Genomic DNA, 21,672 nt, shown 5'->3' on the forward strand with positions numbered 1-21,672 from the left:
TAAATGAATAAAATATTAAATTGCCATTTTTTCTTGGCAGTTGTAAACAAAACTTTGGCGAGCATCCTCTCTGCAGCCTGGAAGTTGGGAAATGGAAGCAGATCCATGATTTTTTTAAGGATCCCATTATTTTCAAGCCAGCTTTGTGTGTGGGGAGTGCTGAGGAGGGGACTCTGGATTTTTTTCACGCTTGACTGTGTCAGTGCTAAACACAGAGAGTGAGAGCTGGAAATATATTAAAAAAAAAAAAAAAAAAACAAACCAAAACCCAACACTCTGATACTGCAAACACTTGGACTGGATTTTAACATCACATGCTCGAGCCTACAAACACAGAGCCAGACTGGGTCAGTCCCAACATCCTGTCTCCAGCAGCAAGCAGTAGCAGACTCCCCAGTGCTCAGTGTAATTGCCAACAAAACCCTGATTCCACCACTCCCCCCCCCTTCACTTTTTGGTCTTTTTCCTTCTATTTTTTCCTTTATTTCCCCTTTATACTTTCTGTCTGTAACACGATGTGACTGAGAGCAGGCACACTCTGTGCAACTGTTTGCTGTCATGTTGAAATGCACCTGAGATTGACAAAGTTCCCTCCACTCCAGGAAAATTACATAACACCCCTGGCCTCTATAAATCCAGAATTTCCCTCTTATTCCTCTCTTTAGAGCCCTTCACTCTTCCTCGGGGTGGAACCTCCACCCACACCGAGCCATGAGGGTTCTCCAGCTGCTCTTTGCAGTCCTGGTCATTCTCCTCCTCCAGGGCACTCCGGGTAAGGACAGAATTCTCACAGGGCTTCCTGCAGGACTGTGGAGAGACAAAAGGCAGCCTAGACTTGGGGGACCTGTCTTTTCCTCTTCTGGGGTAGAAGAGGACAAGACAGGGCCCCCAAGTCTAGGCTGACCTAACTCATGCTTCCAGGGAAAAAATTTCTCCTGGGATGGTGTCCATGAAGTTCCTGCATGCAGCTGTCCTGAGTTCAGAGGTTGTGCATCCCCTCCTCTCTGCACTCTCAAAACTCACCCAGAAATGCTGAGCCTAAGCCAAGAGCCTGAGCTTTGCTCCTGACCAGGGTAAAAGCCTCATCCTCCACCAAACAAGGAGAATCCCATTAAATTCTCCATGAGTGGAATACAGATGTGGCAAATGCAGGACGATGCAAATGTGGCCAGAAGGTTGAGGGAGGTGATTTTCACCCTCTGATCTGCTCTGGTAAGATCCCACCTGCAAAGCTGCCTCCAGCTTTGGGATCCCCAGCATCAGATTCTGATGGAACAAGTCCAGAGGAGGCCACAGAGATGCTCCAAGGGCTGGATCTCCTCTGCTCTGGAGCCAGGATGGGAGAGCTGGAGAAGAGAAGGATCCAGGGAGAACTTAGAGCCCCTTCCAGTGCCTAAAGGGGCTGCAGGAGAGCTGGAGAGGGACTTGGGATGAGGGATGGAGGGACAGGACAAGGGGGAATGGTCTTAACCTGAAGGAGGGTAGGTATAAATTAGATATTGGGAAGGAATTCTTGGCTGTGAGGGTGGGGAGGCCCTGGCACAGGTTGCCCAAAAAGGCTGTGGACTCTCCATCCCTGGATATGTTCAGGGCAAGGTTGGATGGGGCTTGGATCAGCCTGGGATAGTGGAAGGTGTCCCTGCCCATGGCAGGAGGTTGGAAGTAGAAGGTCTTTAATGTCCATTCCCACACAAATCATTCTGTGTATCTTTGATTCCATAAAATCAAAACTATCTTTCGGGGGCAAAATAAGAAGGAAAGGCAGATAGTTCACCTTTTTTTGTTTGTTTTCTTCTGGCATTCTGGTTTGATAGAAATTTATTCCTTGGCTTGGCATTTTTGCTGTCTGCTTGTATGCACATGTCAGAGATTTGGGTTTCATTCAGGTGTAAGGTCACTATGATGTTAGCAGGACTTTGGTGATATCATGTTTGCAAAAAGCAAGCCTGATAACCAAGAAGAGGAGATTTACTTGCTTAGCCTGTTTATCTTGTCATTTCTTTAACTGAAGTCCTGGGGACAACAAAGGGAAGGAGAAGGGTTTGCCCACTCCACTGGTGGTGGACCCTCCAGAACCCCCAAAACTTGGTGTTTCTATGTGTTTAAAGAGAAGCAGCACATGGCCTTTTAATCAAAACAGCAAAGATTTGAAAAACCCAAGCAAACAAAACCCCCTAAACACCAAGAAGCCAAAAAAATCTCCAAACTAAACAACAGGTAAAACAACTGTTCCAAGAGGCACTTCTCTGTCTTTCGATGCTGTCCAGCCTCACCTAATTCATCCAACCTAACACAGCCAACCCAAACCTGCCTGTCTCACCCAGGCCAGTCTTTAGGAGACTCCCAGTGCTTGCTGGATGGAGAAGCTCCTCCCAAGCACATCTGATCCTCACCATGGAACCAGCTGAATTTCCGCGCTGCCCTCTGAGAGCATCCCATTGCTCAGCCACCAACACCAGTGGAGTTCCCAGTAGGTTTTAGGGCTCTGAGTATTTTCCTGCTCTCCTCACCAGGTCTCCTGTCCTCTTTCCCCAGCAGCCAGAGGCCTTTCCAACACCCAGCAGTGCAGAAACAACCGTGGCCACTGCCGGAGGCTCTGCTTCCACATGGAGCGCTGGGAAGGGAGCTGCAGCAGCGGCCGCCTGCGCTGCTGCCAGTGACAGCAGCCACACCAGGGTGTTGTGACAGCCCCAGGAGAGCCAGCCCAGTGATCCTGCAGCCAGAACTGTACTCAGAACCTGCCCTCAGACAGCTCTGTGCCTCCCCGTGCAGCTCGATTCGTCCGCCACCAATAAACCTCTGGGTTTTCTGTGTCCTGCTGGGTCCGTGCTTCCCCCTCAGATGGACCACCCTGCCTGGCAATCGGGGGTTGATGGTGCTGGGGATGCACTGGGGATCCAAATGGTCTGCACAAAGGTGGCAGATGTGGTGTAGGAGCAAAGGGTGTCCTTCCAGAGTGGCAGCAAGAAAGGGATCTCTTGGGCTGGTCCAAGCAGTTCTGAAACCTCTCTTTGGACCCATTCCTCCACCTCTGTCTCAGTCACTGCCTTTAACAGCCTCAATTTCTATCTCTGTTCAGAAGAGGCCATGGCAGAATTCATCTTCTTCATGGAGATGGATCCAAGACAGAGGTATGATTGTCCCTCCAGAAGTTCCTCTTCCTTGTTGTAGTTGAGACAGAGACAATACAAAGCGGCACACTCTATTTTCAGAAGGCTTCAAATTGATTTTAATATACATTCATGCTTTCTGTACATTCTCACAAAACTCCTAAGTTTTCACTTTACTCATTGGTCATGAAAGACAAAGAAAGTGCTCATTGGAATAGGCAGTTGCAGGTTTCTCCTATTTATCCTTCTTTCTTTCTTGGTTTCCATGTCAACAGCCTTGGCAGAAAATTCTTTCAGGGGTAAAAAAGGATCTTCTTATCAAACTTCTCTCTGGCTCACAGAAGTCACTGTAAAACCTCTTCTACTCTTCCTCTCCTATAGCAACAAGGTGAACCTGGGTGGGTGACTCAGATTATCCAACCTGATCTCCTGGAAGATGTCCCTGCTCATTGCAGGAGTACTGGACTAGGTGACCCTTAAAGTTTCCTTCCAATCCAAACCATTCCATGATTCTGTGATCCACCTGTGTGAGGAGGTAAAGGTGGGTAAGGCTGAGAAATCCCCGTGGGGAAAACAATTCAAACAATTCACTTGGTCTCACAGGGAGTGTGGTGGGCTTTGCATCTGCCCTGCTCCTGGATGGAGCCATTCCCAGGTGAAATCTTAGTTCCATAGTGCAAGTGATTCCAAACTCCATCCCAATATCACCCGAGGGGTATCACTGCCTCTTGTCCTGCATAGGCTGATTTATTGAGTAGAATTATGAGTAGGAATGAGCCAAGACCAAGTTCACTTCCAGCAGTTCCTCAGCAGGGAGTGATAGTTGTTGGCTGTGGACTGTTGTTTAGTGAAGGAAGGGAAATTGTCCACGGTGGTGTGCTCTGGAGCAGGACCCCCAAAGCAATTCCTCACCTTGGAGGTGATGAGGTGGAAAGGAGGTGGTGAAGGAGGAGCAGAAATAGAGATGAAGGAGCTGTAAATAGAGAGTTGGCTTGAAAGAATATGAAAATGCCCTCAAGAGAATAACTGGAAGATTTATCTCTGGAAAACACCCAGTGTGGTACTTAAGACGTGGAAGAAATGAGGTGTGCAAAATTCCCACCCTAAAACCCACAGCTACGTGCCTGGTTTCAACCTAAACCCACTCTGCTATCCATCACAGAGGCAACAGTCTTGCCCTGGATGAAACCAGTAAAACCAGTGACCCCAGTGGAGATCTGACCCATCTCTGGCTGGACTGTGAGCAGGGAAAGATCCTCTCATTCCTCCCCACCATGAACTGAGGCAGTGAGGGCCTGCTGGGCTCCATGCTGGGATGCCCCATCCTTGCTTGAGTGGCTCTGCAGGCTGCAAACACGGTGGCCATGCCTCCATGCATCCCCTCTCCTGGATGCTTGTCCTCTCCATTGTTGAGGGACATTCTGGCTCCTCAGGGGCCTCGGGAAGCTCAGCCAGAGGTTAGCAGCCACTGTGGCTCGCATGAGCCATCAGCCCCATTGAGAGATAAGGCTCCCCTTGATAACAGGACCTGCCAGAACTGAGCCTCCAGTTTTTCCACCTTTTTGAAGTCTGGCCGGTGAAGTTTTGCAGAACTTTGTCTTTTTGCCAAAGTAACCAACTTCCAGCTCCAGCCTTTGCCTTCCCTCCTTTTCCGTGGCCTCCTCCCCTTTGCCTTCCCTCTTCCTCCTCACTCCTCCAAGCGCAGCCTCTCTCAGTGATAGGGATTCTGGGGGGAGGATGGACACGACGAGGAGGTGATGTCATCTGTTTTTGGCCCTTCAGAGGGTTAGACACGTCTGCCTCTACCCAGCCTGGCGCCGGGAGCAACTGGGAGCCTTCCTCCGGCAGCCGCCCCTGCGCCTTATCAGGGGCAGGGTGACATCCCGGGGCTGGGATGCTGGAGCTGCGAGGGAAAGGAGGTGGGGAGCCCCTGAACTGAGCCCTGTGATAGGTGTGCACGCCCTGCTGTGCACAGGGATGTGTCTGTGTGTGTGTCTGAGCTCGCTGGCAGCAGGGAAGTGGCTCCCAGCAGGATTTAGCCGGCTATCAGCCGCAGGAGAAGGGGAAAGTGCCTTTGTGCCAAAGCCCGGCCATGTCAAGGGTGATGCTGTCACCCAGATCTGCTCCTGGGGTCTCGGGGATTCTGCTGGTGACCCCAAGATGCATCAGAAAGTCTCTTTTCCCAGCCCGGTGGTCGAAGAAGGAGTCAGGACTCTTCAGCTCTCAGTCTCAATGTTGTTTATTGTTTCTTATCTATAAAATTCTTTCTCCTGTCCAGCTGAGGTCCGCTCAGCAAGACAGTCAGAGGCACTCTGCCTGCCCCCAGGGCTGTGTTGTCTTTTTATACTAAAAACTATATATACAATATTTACAATTACTTTCCCAATACCTATCACCTGTGTTAGACAGTGAGCTTCTACTCTAAACCAATCCAAAAGTGCCACCATCACCCAGAAGATGGAGGTCAAGAAGAAGAAGAAGAAGGAGAAAGGCTGGACATGCCTAGATTCCTCCATCTTGATCCCTGAACCCCCACTCTAAAAACCCCCACAAAATCTGGTTTTCACCCCGTGACTAGCTAATTATTATTCTACTTAGACTTTCGTGGCTTGCAGATCTTCATATAAGGTTGGTAACTTACTCCATGGGTCATAATCAAAGTCACAGGTGTTTTGGGCTATGTGCCAGGGTCTCTGAGCCCCCTGGCAGGGGTCCTGGCAATCCAGGATAGCCAGAGGGATGTCCTGAATTCCGACACTGGGGGGTTTAACCTCTCATGTCCCAGGCAGACAACCTGGAAAATTCATCTGAAAAAGGTTAGAAGATGCCCCTTGCCATCAAAGGACAGGGCAGATGTAGGGAGATAAATTAATTTGTCCCAGACCCAAAGCTCAGGGTCTAGAGTGTTCTCAAGCAGAGCTGGGTACAAATTTACCATGGAAATGGTTTTGGGATGGACTTCTGTGTCCTTCTTTTGTTTTGGCACCTTTCTCCAAGGTGGAATGCAAAAACTTCATTCTTTGTAAAATGCTAACACCACCCTCTCTTTTCTTCTCTCCCCCAGAAAGGCGGTTTGACCAGAAAAGTGTGAAACATTTTAGGCTAAATCCAGGGAAAACTGGGCTTCCTATCTCCTATAACACAGCCCTCAGAAGGGAAAAGCCTTGTGGGACATGGGAGCCCAAGGAGAGAGACAGTTCCCCACAGCAATGGTCTTCAAATAAATTTAATTTTGTATTATTTTTTATGTTAGAAAGAATATTTTTCCCCTTTTCTGATGAATCATCATGCTCACTTTGGAGACCAGTGCTCTGGAGTGAAAGGGAGATTTTGGGGAAAGCATCTACAGCCCCTGAGGATTGGGACAGAAATCTAAACAACTGGTAGGTCTCCTTCCAGCTGGAAAGATTATAAAATTGATTTTCTTTCGCTTGAAATAAATAAAGTTTTCTGCAAAACTCATTCTCAGTTGTTGTAACTAGAGTGAGAAAATAGATACCGAAAAACTAGGAGTGCTATAAAATCAGAGGGAATGGCCTCAAGCTGTGCCAGGGGAGATTCACGTTGGACACAAGGAGGAATTTCAATGGAAAAGGTGGTCAGGTTTTGGAAGGGATTGCCCAGGGAGGTTTGGAGTCCCCATGCCTGGAGGTGTCTCAGAAATGACTGGATGTGGCCCTCAGTGCTCTGGGCTGGTGATGAAGTAGGGATCAGTCACAGATTGGACTCAGCGGTCTTGGAACCCCTTTCCAGCCTAAATGATTGTGTGATTCTTTGTCAAATGGACCTCTGCCAGCCAAACCTTGGCACTTTTTCCCCATGAATAAATTGGTGCCCTGTTCATACATCCCTTCTTCTTCTGGGAAGAAACGCAGCCACTGGCACTGCCCCGTGCTGACCTCGGCTCTCCACATCAGCACAAAAACCTGGCAGTGGCTCAGTGGCTCATCTCAGGGGCTCTGTAATAAAGTACACATTTTCCTAGGCATAAATAAATGACTTCACCTCCTGGCGAGCTGCTCTGTGCTCTTTCAGCAGCTCCACGTGGAAGAACGGCAGCGCTGGAGCAGCACAGCCCCCTCTCCCCACAGAGGGAGCACTGGCTGATGGGGAGGCTCCAAAACAAACACCGTGCTGAGCAGCTGCTGGGCTGCTCCCCAGCACAACAGCAAAGCCACCTGAAGCCAAAATCTCCTGGCTCTCGGTTTGGAGATGCCCCAGGGCAGGGTGGAATTTGGGGAATGTGCAGGGGAATGGCTTTGCACCCCAAATGGGGAGGGTGGATGAGCCCTTTCCCATCTCCAGCCTCCTCCCCAGGATCACAGCTTGCAGGACTCTTCCCCAAATCCCACAGTCATTCAGGTCTTCATCCAGGACTATCCCCCTGTGCCTGGGATGGACACGAAAGCTGTCAGGAGTCTTTATTGTCCAGATCTTTACGCCGTTATCAGCAACTCCCACACACTGGAAGTGAGATATGTGTGACAACATTTTTTCCATCAGCGAGCTTATCATGGCTGAGAAGAGTGGAAGGGGTTGGGGAGGGTGATGGGGAGGGGGAGGAGGAGGAGGGAGGGAGGGGAGGTGCATGGGCATGAATGCCCACCCAGCCCATGACCCCACATCTATGGAAGAAGGAGAGGAAAAAGGGGTTTGTGTTGTCAGAGCAGTTGTGTCAGACCCAAGGCCTCCTGACCCACTAGAGCCAGTCCTAAATTCCTTGGGTAAGATCTGAAAACACCCTTCCTGCAAAAGCATCTCTTAATTCATATGGGTGTATGTACAAATGAGGAGAGCCTCTGCAAGGATGTTGGCTGGGCTAGCAGGACCCCAAGGGGTCTGACCCCTCCTTGGTGTCAGGCAGATCCTTCCCAGGGCAGGGGGGAGCTCCAGCCAGCAGGAAAGACATTAATGTGGAAAATATCTCAGCTGTATCAGACAACAACAGAGCTACTGGGACCCCAGAACTGCATCTCTGGCTGTGTGCTGCATCTTGCTGGGTCTCTGCTGTTGCCCCTTTTCTCAAGCCCTGGGCCTACAACCCAGGTGTTTAGGGCAGAACCTGAAGCCTGCCCTTACCTGTCTTCATCTGGAGGAGGTGGAGGAAGCAGAAGTAGGGGATGATTCTTTAAGACTGGAAGTTCATCCCCAGCCTGGAGGACCTGATGCCATGGTCCTGAGGCACCAAGAAACAGCAAAGTTTGTGCTGCAGGAGCTGTGGGGACAAAACCAAACCTGCAGCTGGGTGATGGGAAGATTTTAGGGAACAACAAAACTTGGTGATAGACATGTGGAGCTGGCAGCACTTGCAAGGGCAACATGTCCCAGAGAGGTCTGCAGGACAAGCTAAAAATACAGGTGTGATTTCACAGAGTCATAGATTGGTTTGGGTTGGAAGGGACATGAAAGCTCATCTCATTCCAGTCCCTTCCATGGGCACGGACATCTTCCACTCTCCCAGGTTGCTCCAAGCCCCTCCAGCCTGGCCTTGAACACTCACAGGGACAGGGAGTCCCCAACTCCCCTGGGCAACCTCATCACTCCTATAATAAAGAAATTTTTCCTAATTTCAAAGGCTCTGTACAATTGCTCTGGAAATCACTATGTTTATTCCAAGCTCATGCATTTCCCAAGTTTGCCACTAGCCCCTTTTCTCCTAAAGATCTGGTGTCTGTTTGGCTCATAGCAGCCACTTCAAATGAAACACTTTTCATTTGTGTTGGGGTGAAAAACACAAACCTCCCTCCAGGCCGCTGCTTTCAAGGAAAGCCCAAGAAGATGCTGCCCTGGTTTTACTTCAAGGTAGTAAAGTAGGAGTCTGGCAGTGCTGTCTTGAGACCATGGAGAGGTGATGGCCCAAAAAAAACAGCTCTGGAAGCAAAGGGGAAGCTGAGGTCCCCCTTGTTGGCATGGGAACAGCTTTATCTCCCCAAGGAGGACAGTAATGGATTTTCCTGTTGGGATCTGCACAATGGAGTCTCTGCCCCATGAACAGTTAAGGATTTGCATTACGGGCTCTCCAGGCTGATGTTTCCAAGGATGGGGCTGGATGACAACACAATCCTTCAATGTATGATCCATGGCCCAGGGGCAGCCCTATCTGAGCACCAGACAACTCCTGACACAGAGCACATGGAGGGAAAACACATGGAAGGGGAAAACGTGGATGTTGTGTCTGCTCAGGGCTGTGACTGGTTCTGGTAGCTGGGATGGGGAGGTGATGGCTGTGCTCCTGTGATTAATGGGAGGTTTCACCATCAGCATGGTGGCTCCCAGGCTGCCTGTTCCCTCAGGAGCTGCTATCTGCTGGGAGATGCTGCTCCAGGAGCTGCTATCTGCTGGGAGAGGCTGCTCTTCAAGCACAGCTCGTTAGCAGGGTCCCCTGGGGGGTGACAGACTGCGGTGGGCTCAGCACGGGCTGCAAAAGGGGATTTTGGGTTTTGTGAGCTGACATGGTGGGGGATGATCCGAGGTCCTGCTGACTGTAGGCAGAAGCAATTCTGGCTCGAGCTAATCCAGTTATCAGCCCCCACAACAGCCCTGTCACTCACCAGAGTCACGTGGTGAAACACTGCAGAAATGCCTTTAGAGACGGGAAGTCATGAAGTCATCCCACTGACCATCGTCAGTCACCAGCTGGACAATCCTGAGCTAAAAGTGGATCCCCAAATATGTGCAGGGACCTTCTGTAACTTGGGCATGGGGCAGAGATGAGTGGGTTTCTCATGGATGATCTGCAGCAGTGACTCTTTTGTCAGCCTTAGACCAAGAAATTTGGTTTATGGATGAAGGTGGTGGAATAAAAGATGGGGACAAGCTTTTAGCAGAGGCTGCTGTGACAGGACAAGGGGTGATGGTTTTAAACTAAAGGAGAGTCAATTAAGATTAGATATGAGAAAGAGTTTTTGCAATGCAGGTGGTGAGGCCCTGGAACAGGTTGCTGTGGCTGCCCCATCTCTGGGAGTGTTCAAGGTCAGGTTCTGTTCAAATCAGTTTTTTCAGGGCTGAATGGTTTGGGTTGGAAGGGACCTTAAAGAACACCCAGTTCCACCCCCCTGCCATGGGCAGGGACAACTTCCACCATCCCAGGTTGATCCAAGCCCTGTCCAGCCTGGCATTGGACACTTCCAGGGATCCAGGGGCAGCCACAGCTTCTCTGGGCAACCTCAGCCAGGGCCTGCCCACCCTCACAGGGAAGAATTCCTTCCCAATATCCCATCTATCCCTGCCATCTGGCAGTGGGAAGCCATTCTCCCTTGTCCCTGCACTCCATCCCTTATCCTCTGTCCCTCTCCAGCTCTCCTGGAGCCCCTTTAGGCTCTGACAGGGGCTCTGAGCTTTCCCTGGAGCCTTCTATTCTCCAGGTAAACACCCCCAGCTCTCCCAGCCTGGCTCCAGAGCAGAGGAGCTCCAGCCCTTGGAGCATCTCCATGGTTTCCTCTGGACACTCTCCAACAGGTCCGTGTCTCTCCAGTGCTGATAACCCCAGAGAACACATGGATTCAACATATATCTCTCACTTCATTCTCTTTATATTGGAGAGGGAAAGAGGGGCTGCTCTTCTCTGCAGCCCATGTACAAACTCACTGAGCCCTTTTTTTTTTCCCTAATTTGTGGCAGTTTTGTATCAAGGTTGTCCCAGGCAACACTTTCTCATATCCAGGATGTGTCACCAACCACATCCTGGTTAAGTTCCCTGTGTGCTTGTGACTCTGAGGCTGGAATGTCAGTTTCCATCCCCAGCACTGTCAGTGTTGGCTCCTGGATCAGGTCACTGGGATGATTCTGCTCAGGGTCCTCTGCTCACACCTCTTGTCTGGCAGCAGAGTTGGTGTTCTGTATCCCATCTCAGCCCAGGGGACACCGGCACCGTGGAGGTCTCCTCAACCTCTGCCGTGTCTGGAGGATTGACCTCTTCCCTTCTGGGGTTATCATCTACCAGACTCTCACTGCTGCCAAGTTACCTTGGCAAGACAGGGATAATCCTGCCCATCCAGGAGGGAATTAAATTTGTCTGCACTTTTAAATTAGTCACTCGTTGCTTTTAACGCTGACCAGTGAGCACAGAGCTAAACAAGCCCTCAGCAGTTTGGCCATCAGGACATTCCCAGCAGGCTCCTGTAGGGAAAAGGTCCCAGAGAAATCATTCTGAAGGAACACCAGGTTGGGTGTGCCTCCACTGCACCCATCTGTGTTTTGGGGAGGGCTCCTCCACAGGTCACGGCTCTGATCAGGATGGATCTGGATTGGGGTTTTATCCATGTAAATGTAGAAGAAAGGAAATATCTTGGGGTAGTGATGAGATTTCCATGTGCCACAAGTGTGACCTGTTCCAAGGTGAGAATGTGGAAGTGATCAATGCCTGAGGGATCAGCAGAAAGTGGTGGTGACTGCAGAGACCAGCCAGGAAATGAAGTTGTTGTATTCTGCCACATTGAGATGAAACAGCAGGACACCTGCACAGGGAACCTGAGGCAGGACACACCTGGGATATGGACACAAGCCCCTCTCTCTGGTTCGTTTCACCCCACAGGGCTCAGACCAAGTCATAGAAACATGGAATCATAGAATCATAGAGTTATGGAATGGCTTGGGTTGGGAGGGACTTTAAAGATGATCTGGTTCCAAACCCCTGCCATAGGCATGGACACCTTCCATTAGACCAGGCTGCTCAGAGCCCAATCCAGCCTCTAGGACTGTCCCTGTCCCCAGGACTGTCTCTCTGTAGGGACAGCATGCAGGAGGCTCAGTCTCACAACAGAATCACAGAATCACAGAATCACAGAATAATGAGGTTGGAAGAGACCTCTAAGGTCCATCGAGTCCAACCTGTGCCCTAACACCTCAATTAGACTATAGCACCAAGTGCCATGTCCAGTCTTCTTTTAAACACATTCAGAGATGTTGATTCTACCACCTCCCTGGGAAAAGCATTCCAGTACTTTGTTATTCCTTCTGTGAAAAATTTCTTCCCAATATCCAACCTATGCCTTCCCTGACACAGCTTGAGAACAATGGGAAACAGGCCACTAATAGATTAATTAGCAGTCTTCATTACAGGCTAATTACCATTTTTGCACAGGGCTGTTCTTGGAGTTTCCCAGCCAGGTATGACCCTGTGGGTGTGTGACACCCCCTGCACACAGACCTGCTGTGAGGCTGAGACCCTTTTCCCAGTACAATGAGAAGGATATTTCTGGGCTGCTTTCCTTTCAGCAGCTTCCTCTCGCGGCACAACGTCTGCTGTGATCCTCATTTCCCTCTTACCCTCTATTATTCCTCAATATTCCTCTTCCAGGTCCTTTTCCTTATCTGCAGCCACTTTCCTGTTTTTCTTCCTCGCTCAGCACCCTCCAGCCTGCCCGGCTCCTGGACCATCAGCTCCTGTCGAAGGGTTTCCTCCTGCTCTGGCTGATGTCCTCCCAGAGATAGCCCCCAGCACCCCAGGGGACCGTGGGCATCCCGTGGGGTCCTGTCAGGAGAGGGTGGCGGTGCTGACCCCGCGCCGAAGGAAACGGCGCGGGGAGGAAACAGCAGCACTGAGCTCCCAGAATATCTCTGCTCTGGGTTACCCCAGGGGTGCAGAGATAAGCAGAGAAAGGGGGAAGGAGGAGGAGGTCAGGGCTGTTCAGCTGAGATGTTTGTGTGTCTTCTGGCACAAACAGCAGTCTGGGCTTCCCCAGCAGGCGCCAGTGTCGTTTTGGGGGGCAATTGTTTGTCCAGCCTGCATCACCTTGGAACGTGCAGTTCAGCACCACGGCGGCCAGGGAGATGCTCAAGGCCATGGGGAGACAATGCTGGGAGAGCCAAGCCCTGTCACAGCAATTCCCAGGAGAGGATCCCCTCTTTTCGTGGTGTTTGTTGCCTTGGGTGGGCGCCAGTTCAGGGTTAGGACCTCGCTGTGACTGGTGCTGACAGACTCAGGGCTATCCTTTACCTCTCAGATGGGACATACAGGCACTTGGTGTCATAGCCCATCCCATGGCACAGCTACCTGCTGTGTGGGGACTTCCATGGGTGATGTCCACCCTTAGTGGGGCAGCCCCAGGAGCTCGTGGACTTTGCAAGCAGCAGCAAATATAGTTTGCCAGGTACAAGTCCTTGGAGAGGCTGCACATGCTTGCAAAATGCAGCAAGGCCCCTCTTGGAAGACCCCATGGTGTTTAGTCAGCCCTCAGACCCTGAGGTCCATCCCAGGGGCAGGTGACTGGCACAGTGGAGGCTGCAGCCAGAAGTCACCACCTCTTTCCCCATGCCAGGAACTTCCTGAAGCCAAGTGATCCCTTGGCAGATGAATAAAAGACCCTGGAAGAGAAATGTTGAGGAATAATGGTGAGGTAGGAGGGAAATGAAGATCACAGCTACTTCTTCAGCAGAGGCATAGCTGGAAACAGTGACATTCTATTCTATTCTATTCTATTCTATTCTATTCTATTCTATTCTATTCTATTCTATTCTATTCTATTCTATTCTATTCTATTCCATTCCATTCCATTCCATTCCATTCCCTTAAATTAATTCAAATGATTCATGGTTCCATGACTGTGCCATGACCACGGCTGTGTGTTGAGACATCTGCCACCCTGTTCCCTGGAGAGAAAAGTCACCTCAAAACTAAAAAAAGCCCATTTCAATCCAGCTGACTTGTTACCCCATCAGCTGAGAAAAACACCCAGCTGCCAACTTCCCCTCCAAACCCCAAGACCTCTCCAAAGTCCCAGGACAGCATAACTTTAGGCTTAGGTCTTGGTTTAAGCACGTACACGTGACTCTGTTGCAATGACCACAAAGCTGTCCCAGAGCCAGTTCCCTCTGCCTGTCCCCAGCCAAACCTGCTGCCTTCCTCCTGCTATATTTATCAGAAGGATTTGGCTGGCTGGAGAGCGCTTGGGGAGGCAGCAGGGGTGGAGCCACCTTGGAGATCAGCCGTGGGAGAAAACCTGGAGCCGGCTCCAGCCCCATGTGGCTGTTTTGAGATGGTCTCACATCCCCCCTCGGGGTAATTCCAGTGCAAATCTGGGAGGCTGCTCTACAGCTGGTGAATTCTCCATGCTTTACAGATAATTTATAAGTCTTTAGCACCTTTGTGCTTGTCCTTGGGACCTGCTCCCCTCTCGAACCTTCACAATCCTCATCTCCAAACAGAGATTTCCAGGGAGAGATGCTGCTTTTTTTTTCTATCCAGGAGATGTTCAAATAAATTTTTTTGTCATCCTGTCTCTCTGAACCATGGGGATTGTCACCCTAAACTGGGAATTCTTACAGATATCAGTGAGATTGGCTCATTTGAGTATCTAAAAAAGATTTTTCACCCCCACACTCTCCTGTAGCAGCGAGACCAGAGGAGAACAGCACACAAAACCTCTCCCAAACCTCCACAGTCAGAAAGGACAGCGTTTGCTCCTCATTCTCTGCATCCCTGGGAAGAGCTGTTGTAGCTGGAAGCCGTGCTCCTGCCAGCTTGGAGGCACTCCCTCAAATCCCTGCAGCTGCAGATGTTGAGCAAGCTGTCCAGAGATTCCTGCTGTACACCACAGCACGTGGGCTGCTCTTGGGCAACCAGGCTTGCAGCGACACTGGGCCAAACCTCTTGGACGTGGAGGTTTTATGGTGCTCAGCTTCTTCTTCACTCCTGGAATTTCAGGCTCTGAATGTGTTTTGTCTTTCTCTGCTGGAATCCTTCTCTGAGTAACCTGTGCCAGGGCATCCCCATCCTCACAGGGAACAATTCCTTCCCAATATCCCATCCCTGCCCTCTGGCAGTGGGAAGCCATTCCCTGTCCTGTCCCTCCATCCCTTGTCCCAAGTCCCTCTCCAGCTCTCCTGGAGCCCTTTAGGCCCTGGAAGGGGCTCTGAGCTCTCCCTGGATCCTTCTCTTCTCCAGGTGAGCACCCCCAGCTCTCCCAGCCTGGCTCCAGAGCAGAGGGGCTCCAGCTCTCAGAGCTTAAAATGAGGTAGGATGAGACAGCCCAGCTCCCTTGAGGTATTCAGGATGGCAATTCCCAAGCAGACATGGGATAAGGTGATGGAAATCATCCTCCAGGAATGAGATCTGTTCAAAATGACAGGGCCAGGGGCAGATTTCATGATTCTGCTAGGGAAGTGACAGCAGGAGCTGCCCAAGTCCACAGTTTCCTGCTCAGCCAAGGAAATGTGCTCCGCACATCCCTCTGTAAAACCTTCCCGGACCACGAGATGGCATCAAAAACCTGAACCAGACAGTTTTCCCTCTGGTCTGGCCTCCTCCAGCAAACCCAGAATTTCTAAGGTTCATCCTGCTGGGATGAATGGCACAGCATGTCTCTTCTTACAGGAATGTCACTTCTGCCCCAGGAAACTCCCTGTTGGCTCCCTTGTCCTGCATTTTTTCTTTCCTAAAATAATTAAAATTAAAATTAAAACTAAAATCCAATGTACTTCCAGTTTCTTCCACATCCCAAACAGGTCCAGGTACCCATCTCAGGGGTCCCTTGCTGCTGACATCAGAAAACCCTGCTGGCACTTTGCCCTTCCTGCCCCAGCTCCTTAGGAATGACCCCAATTTCCAGTCCCACCAGTTCTCCTCCCATTTCCATTTCCCCCCTGAGGCTCATGTATAAACAAAGCAGAGAACAGGGAAAAACAGGGTTACCAGGAGAAAATGGGTCCCTAGTGGCTGGTGGCATGTGACAGACCCTGCCCTGTCACTGGAGCCTGGCATGGTGCCTGCTGAGATAAACTTTCACTGCAGCACCAAAAACACCCTTTTCTGAAGAATCCTGGGAGCTTTCCCTTCCTGCTGGGAGCCAGCAGCTCCTCTGGCCCTGCAGGCAGTCAGAGGGTGCCAGCAGCACAATGAAATCACTGCAGCATGGCTCTCCATGGGCCAGCACTGTGGCTTTCTCCAGCTGGGCTCACCATGGGATGGAGCCTTCCTGCCTCAGTTTCCCTTCTGCCAAGAGGAAACCAAAAATCGCTCTGCAGAGAAAAAGCAGACTCTCCCCAAAGCAAATTTCTGCCTGTAGCAGACACAATCTCCATCCCTGTTTCACCTTTCCAATCCAAAACCAACACAGAACAAATGCTTGGGCCTAAGGAACCCCCCCCCCCCATCCAATGGGTGTTTCATGCAGTGAGCAGGAGACATCAGGAGGTGAAGTCACAGACACAAATGAGAACCTGGGGATCTCCTGGAACAGACAAGGGCAAACACAGCCCCATTCCTTGGCCAGACACGTTGGGAAAACACCTTCCCAACTCTGCGTTGGAAGGAAGACAGGTGAGTGTAGGAGGAGCCAAGAGCTCAGGTGATCCCCTTGTTCAGGCTCTGATCTGGGCCATGGCCAATCTCTGAGCTTGCAGAGAAAGACCAAATTGTGAAACACTTCCTCAAAAAGCTGTGCCTAGAGCTCTCCCAGTAAAGCCAGGATGGCAAAGTTGCTCTGGTTGGAAGGGACTGACACACTGGTCATGCAGAAGAGCCAAGGTCACAGAACAGTGGTTTTGCTTTTCCTCTCTACAACACCCACAGAAAAGTACTTTGGATGCAAATTCTCACATGTCACTGTCCCCACTTCTCTCTCACTTCTTCTTTTCAGTGGATTTTCTCCTCTGGAGCCAGCTGGGAGTTTCTTTTTGAAGCATAAGGTCCTCAGCCTTAGATGTTCCCATCTTACATCTGTCATCTGGGCAGTGGGTGACCCAGAGGGGTACAGAGGGGAAGTCAGGTCCCACTTTCCATCACAAGCCAGGATGGATGGACACAGATTGCAGCTGAGTGGCTCAAAAGCACAACCTCAGCAAGAACTGGAAGGATGAGTTCAGGATCAGGTGACCAGGCAGAGCAGCTGAGTCCTGAGCTCTTCCCAGAACTCCTGAATTCCCTGGAGGTTGGGGCATGGCAGGAGCAAGAGCAAAGTCAGGCATGTACCACAAAGGGAACAGAGATAACAGTGGCTGCTCCAAAGTGTCTGGACATGCGGGACCCAGCTGGACATGAGCCAGGTGTGTCCAGGTGGGCAAAAGAACAAAAGTTCTGGGGTGGAACCAGGACCAGGGCAGTGCCCGTCCCCAGTGCTGGCACTGCTGGGGCACCCCTAGTGCTGGGGACAGCTCTGAGACCCTCACAAGAAGGACACTGAGGGGCTGCAGCATGTCCAGGGAAGGGAACGGAGCTGGAGCAGCAGGAGGGGCTGAGGGAGCTGGAAAGGAGCTCAGCCTGGAGAAAAGGAGGCTCAGGGGCAGACTCTGCACAACTCCCTGACAGGAGGGGACAGCCGGGGGGGGGGGTCGGGCTCTGCTCCCAGGGAACAGGGACAGGACAACAGAAAATGACATCAAGTTGTACCTGGAGAGGTTTAGATTGGATATTAGGAATAATTTCAATTAGAAGTGTTCTCCAACCTTGGCACAGCTGTCTGGGGCAGTGCTGGAGTTCCTATCCCTGGATGGATTTAAAAGCCATGTGGACGTGGCACTTGGGCACATGGGTCAGTGGTGGCCTTGGCAGTGCCAGGGGGTGGTTGGACTCAGTGATCTCAGAGAGCTTTTCCAAACTAAATTATTCTATGACACCTTGTATGGAAAACACACGGCAGAAGTGCCCTGGAGTTAAGGCATTTCCAAAAGGAACCTCCTGGACTATCTGGGGCTGGAGCAGCTGCCCCAGCCAGCCCCACATTGATGGGTACACAGCTCTGGGGAGCTGCCAGAGCTGTGTACCCATCAAAAACCAGCTGTACCCAGCTTTTTCCCCAAAAACTGAAAAACACAACCCCTTGCCAGGGCAGAGAGAGAATACAAGGTTCCCATAGATTCAAAAATCTGTCAGATTTGTGGTGGAAAATTCAGATCTGATAAAGTTCCACCTTTGACTCCAGGAGTACTGCAGCCAAAAAATTGCTGGGAGAGTGGGGAGAGAGGTCTGGCCATGCTGAGCAGTGACATTTACACAGATCTACAAAGCTTTGTCTCAAGCAAGACATGGGACAAGTTTGTTCTCTGCCTCTCTGATGTGTCACATATGAAGAAAAACTTTTCCACCTTAGGATGGGAGCAGTCCTTGGGCACAGCTGATGCTGTTTGCTTGAAGAATTAGGAGGGAAGACCCCCCAGGAAGACAGGATTGATGGAGCATGGGAAGCAAGGAGAGATTCTCAACAAAAATACATCAAACTATTAATGTTTAATCTAGACAAGTACTGTGCCTTACGCTGGGGCTGAGGATCAATTTTGTCACCCTGCAGAGGGACATAAACTTTGCAGGAATGAATAATCTCCCTGTCCTTGCCTCCCCACATCCATCCAGGGTCAGCAAGCTCAGCTCTGGGAGTCTCGCTGCTCGCCCAGCTCCGGGCTCGATGTGTCCCAGCCAGGGTGGGAAGAAGCTTTTTGCTGATGTCATCTGTTCCCGAGTCACCTCCCGGCGGTCACAGGGCTCCTCGTGAGCCAGCCCGGCTGAGTCACCGCGCCCGCGGGCTTGTGTAACCGGAGTTCCCTGTTTGCGCCGAATTTTCGGGGAATCAGCGCTCCCTTGTTCGCAAGGATTTCCCGAAAGCAGCGGGGGAGGATTTTGCAGGATCCTCCAGATCTAGAAGAAATCTTCAGCCTCTTAGGCAGCATCAGCAGCACAAGGTTAGAGGTGCTGCAGATGGGTGTTTAGGGGGTGTAGGACGCCAAGACTTCCCGATGCCTCAAATTATCTCCCATCCACACCAGGAGCACACAGCCCCCACCAGCCAGGACAGCCTCTTTTGCTCAAGGAGACAGCAAAGCTCATTTTCTGTCTGGACAGAAAAAAAATCTGGTCAACAAACTTCCACCAGACAAGCCTAAATCCCTCAGAATTAGCCAACACCCCACCCAAGGCATGTTCCAGGGAGGTTTTTTCATGTGCTCCAGCAGTGGCTCTGGCAGATACTGAATTTGGGGGGTGAGGACTGGAGATTAGGATGTCCCAGCTCCCTTGGAGAGGTGAGGATTTCATCAGGGCCCAACCCTTCCAGCAAGGATTTCTCAGGCTTTATAAAATCCTGTTTTAGTTGCCCTGGGTGAGTATTTTACCTTGGCAGCTGATGCAGCCATGTAATAACCATAATTATTCCCATCAAGGCCTCACAGATGCTCTGCTGCTGCCAGGGAGAGCAAGTCAGCTGCAAAATCATGTCACAGAAATCTTAGAATCATAGAAATACTTGGGTTGGAAGGAACTTTAGAGCTCATTTCATTCCAACCCCTGCCATGGGCAGGGATACTTTCCATTATTCCAGGTTTCTCCAAGCCCTGTCCAGCCTGGCCTTGGACACTTCCAGGGATGATGCTCAAAGAGGGACATAAAGCCAGGAATAAAAGAACTTCAGAGTAAAACTTTGTAATGCTGCTTCAGCAGTGAAATTATAGTGTTTTAAAGCAACTGAAAGGGATGAATCAGGAAAAATCAGGGTGGATATTCCCTAAAGGAGATCTGGCAGCTCAGCTGGACAGGCTTTGGGTTCAGGGAGGAGCACAATTCCCTACCACCCCAAGCAAAGCAGATCTAGTTGGTTATTAAATAAACATGCATTTCATACCCTTTTTGTAAGCAGTGATGGTTTTAAACCCTGAAGATGAAAAAAGTCACCCTTGCATTAATTAGGACCATAAAAAAATTATGCTAGGAAATGATGAATTTACACAGAAACTTAGGTTTTTTTCTTCTACAATCTATAGGTGTTGGCCCTGCAGTGGCCTCCTTAAGAGCTATTTGCTGCTTAGTGCTGAAGCAGGCAAACCATGATTCAATCAACACTGATTTAATCAGTGATAAGAGAGGTTTGCCCAAGGCCTCCTGACCCATTTCCTTATCTTGTTCCTGTAGTGTTGGATTTTGCTCCAAAGGCCAAAGCCTCAGCAAACACCATTCATTTTTTTTCTGATATGCTAAAAAAATACAACGAGAAAAAAGGGGATTTGTTTCACGCCTGCTTTGGGCACACAAGGGATTTTTGAACTTTTTAGGAAGTCTCAAATGGGGAAACTTTCCTGGCTGAATTCAGCACCATATATAAAAACAATTTGTCATTGAACCACAGAATAGTTTGGGTTGGAATGACCTTAAAAGTTCATCCCATTCCACCTCCTTCCATGGGCACGGACACCTTCCACTATCTGAGGTTTCTCCCAGCTCCATCCAACCTGGCCTGGAACACTGCCAGGGAAGCAACAATTTCTCTGGGCACACCTCACCACCCTCACACGGAACAATTCCTTCCCAATATCCCATCATACCCATTGCCCCTTGTCCTGTCCTTCCATCCCTTGTCCCAAGTCCCTCTCCAGCTCTCTTGGAGCCTCTTTAGGCACTCTCAGATCTCCCTGGATCCTTCTCCAAGTGAACACCCCCAGCTCTCCCAACCTGGCTCCAGAGCAGAGGGGCTCCAGCCCTTGGAGCACCTTATCTCAAAAATGATCAACTTATCTCAAAAACTGTCATGTTCTCAGTGCAAACCAACTGCAATAGGGGCAGCAACTCTGACACTTCCCCAAAGAGGGCAGAAAGTCAGCAGCCTGTGCAGAGTTTTAGTTCATACTTTCATTTCTTAAAAAACACACCAAATATTTGCAGGAGAAACAGGTGGCTGCTCCCTCCTGAACAATCCACAGAGGACACCAGCTGAGCCTGAAGGATGGGACCCCTGGTGACTCAGAGCAAGGCAAAATAACAGGTGTTTCATGGGTTTAAAAATGCACAGGTTTAAAAATGCTCTTCTGTGACCTCTGGGTGAAAACCTAGCTGGAAATAAGGAGGTGTGGGGAATTCAGATGGAATTGACCAAGCTACTGGAATAAATCAATGTTAAGTGATGTCCTGGCTGCAGATCCACATGGCTGGAGGCACTGAGGCTTTTGGAGCTGGATTGTACAAAGGGCAGGACAAAATCCGGGTTATTTGTCCTGTTTTATGCCAATAAAACCTCACAGACAATGTGGAAAACTGAAATCAACCTTCACAAGGAGAGCAAAGAAATCCTGTGGAGTCAGAGGGAAGTTAGGCAAATTGCAAGTGATTTTTTTAAAAATTATTTTAGTTGCTAAAACACAAATAAAAACATAGTGAAGGGGTGGTTAAATATTACATGCAAAGGCATGCAGTGGTCCAAGGGCCACTGCACATAGAGCATTGAAAAATAAAAACATTTAAACACATCAAAAACATCTCCAGTTTCACTACCTAAATACTGGATTGTGCAGTCAAGTGTATTAAATATTATTCTGATTTTTCTCATCACTTCATTAGGAAATCTTCTCAAACCAAAATCAAATCAAATCAAATTCACTTTAAAATTGTGAGTGCAACCAAAAATTGATTGATATAAATGGAAACAGGGGGAAAAAAGGAATATGCTCACTGGTTTTTGATCACTGATTAATTATTTGTGGTTCCAGGCCACATGGTCTTTTCATTTCTGAGAATGGTGGGGAGTATAGGTTTTATACTCAGAGAGAAGGGTGAGAAAATAATAAAAAAGAGATGTTTTTTATCATTGAAGAAAAGTTTTATTGTCATTGTGCTTTAGAACAGGGCTTGACACTGGTTCCTGAGATG

At 49.8% G+C, this 21,672-nt stretch overlaps 1 protein-coding gene across 1 annotated transcript; it reads left to right on the top strand.

Moving 5' to 3' along the window:
- The first annotated feature begins 663 nt into the window (after positions 1–663).
- Positions 664–2,813, top strand: LOC127059393 (gallinacin-13-like). Its single transcript, XM_050972496.1, has 2 exons — positions 664–772; positions 2,539–2,813. The coding sequence occupies exons 1-2, from the start codon at positions 712–714 to the stop codon at positions 2,658–2,660; spliced, it is 183 nt and encodes a 60-aa protein (XP_050828453.1). The 5' UTR covers positions 664–711; the 3' UTR covers positions 2,661–2,813.
- The last annotated feature ends 18,859 nt before the right edge of the window (positions 2,814–21,672 follow it).

Source organism: Serinus canaria, chromosome 3, assembly GCF_022539315.1.
Source record: "Serinus canaria isolate serCan28SL12 chromosome 3, serCan2020, whole genome shotgun sequence".
Lineage (NCBI taxonomy): Eukaryota > Metazoa > Chordata > Aves > Passeriformes > Fringillidae > Serinus > Serinus canaria.

What these genes read in the sequence shown, in the direction of transcription:
- LOC127059393 (XM_050972496.1), top strand. Translation starts at nt 712, where the DNA reads ATGAGGGTTCTCCAGCTGCTCTTTGCAGTCCTGGTCATTCTCCTCCTC. An exon ending in CCTCCTCCAGGGCACTCCGG is followed by an intron (nt 773 to 2,538) that starts GTAAGGACAGAA and finishes TTTCCCCAGCAG; the next exon opens with CCAGAGGCCTTTCCAACACC.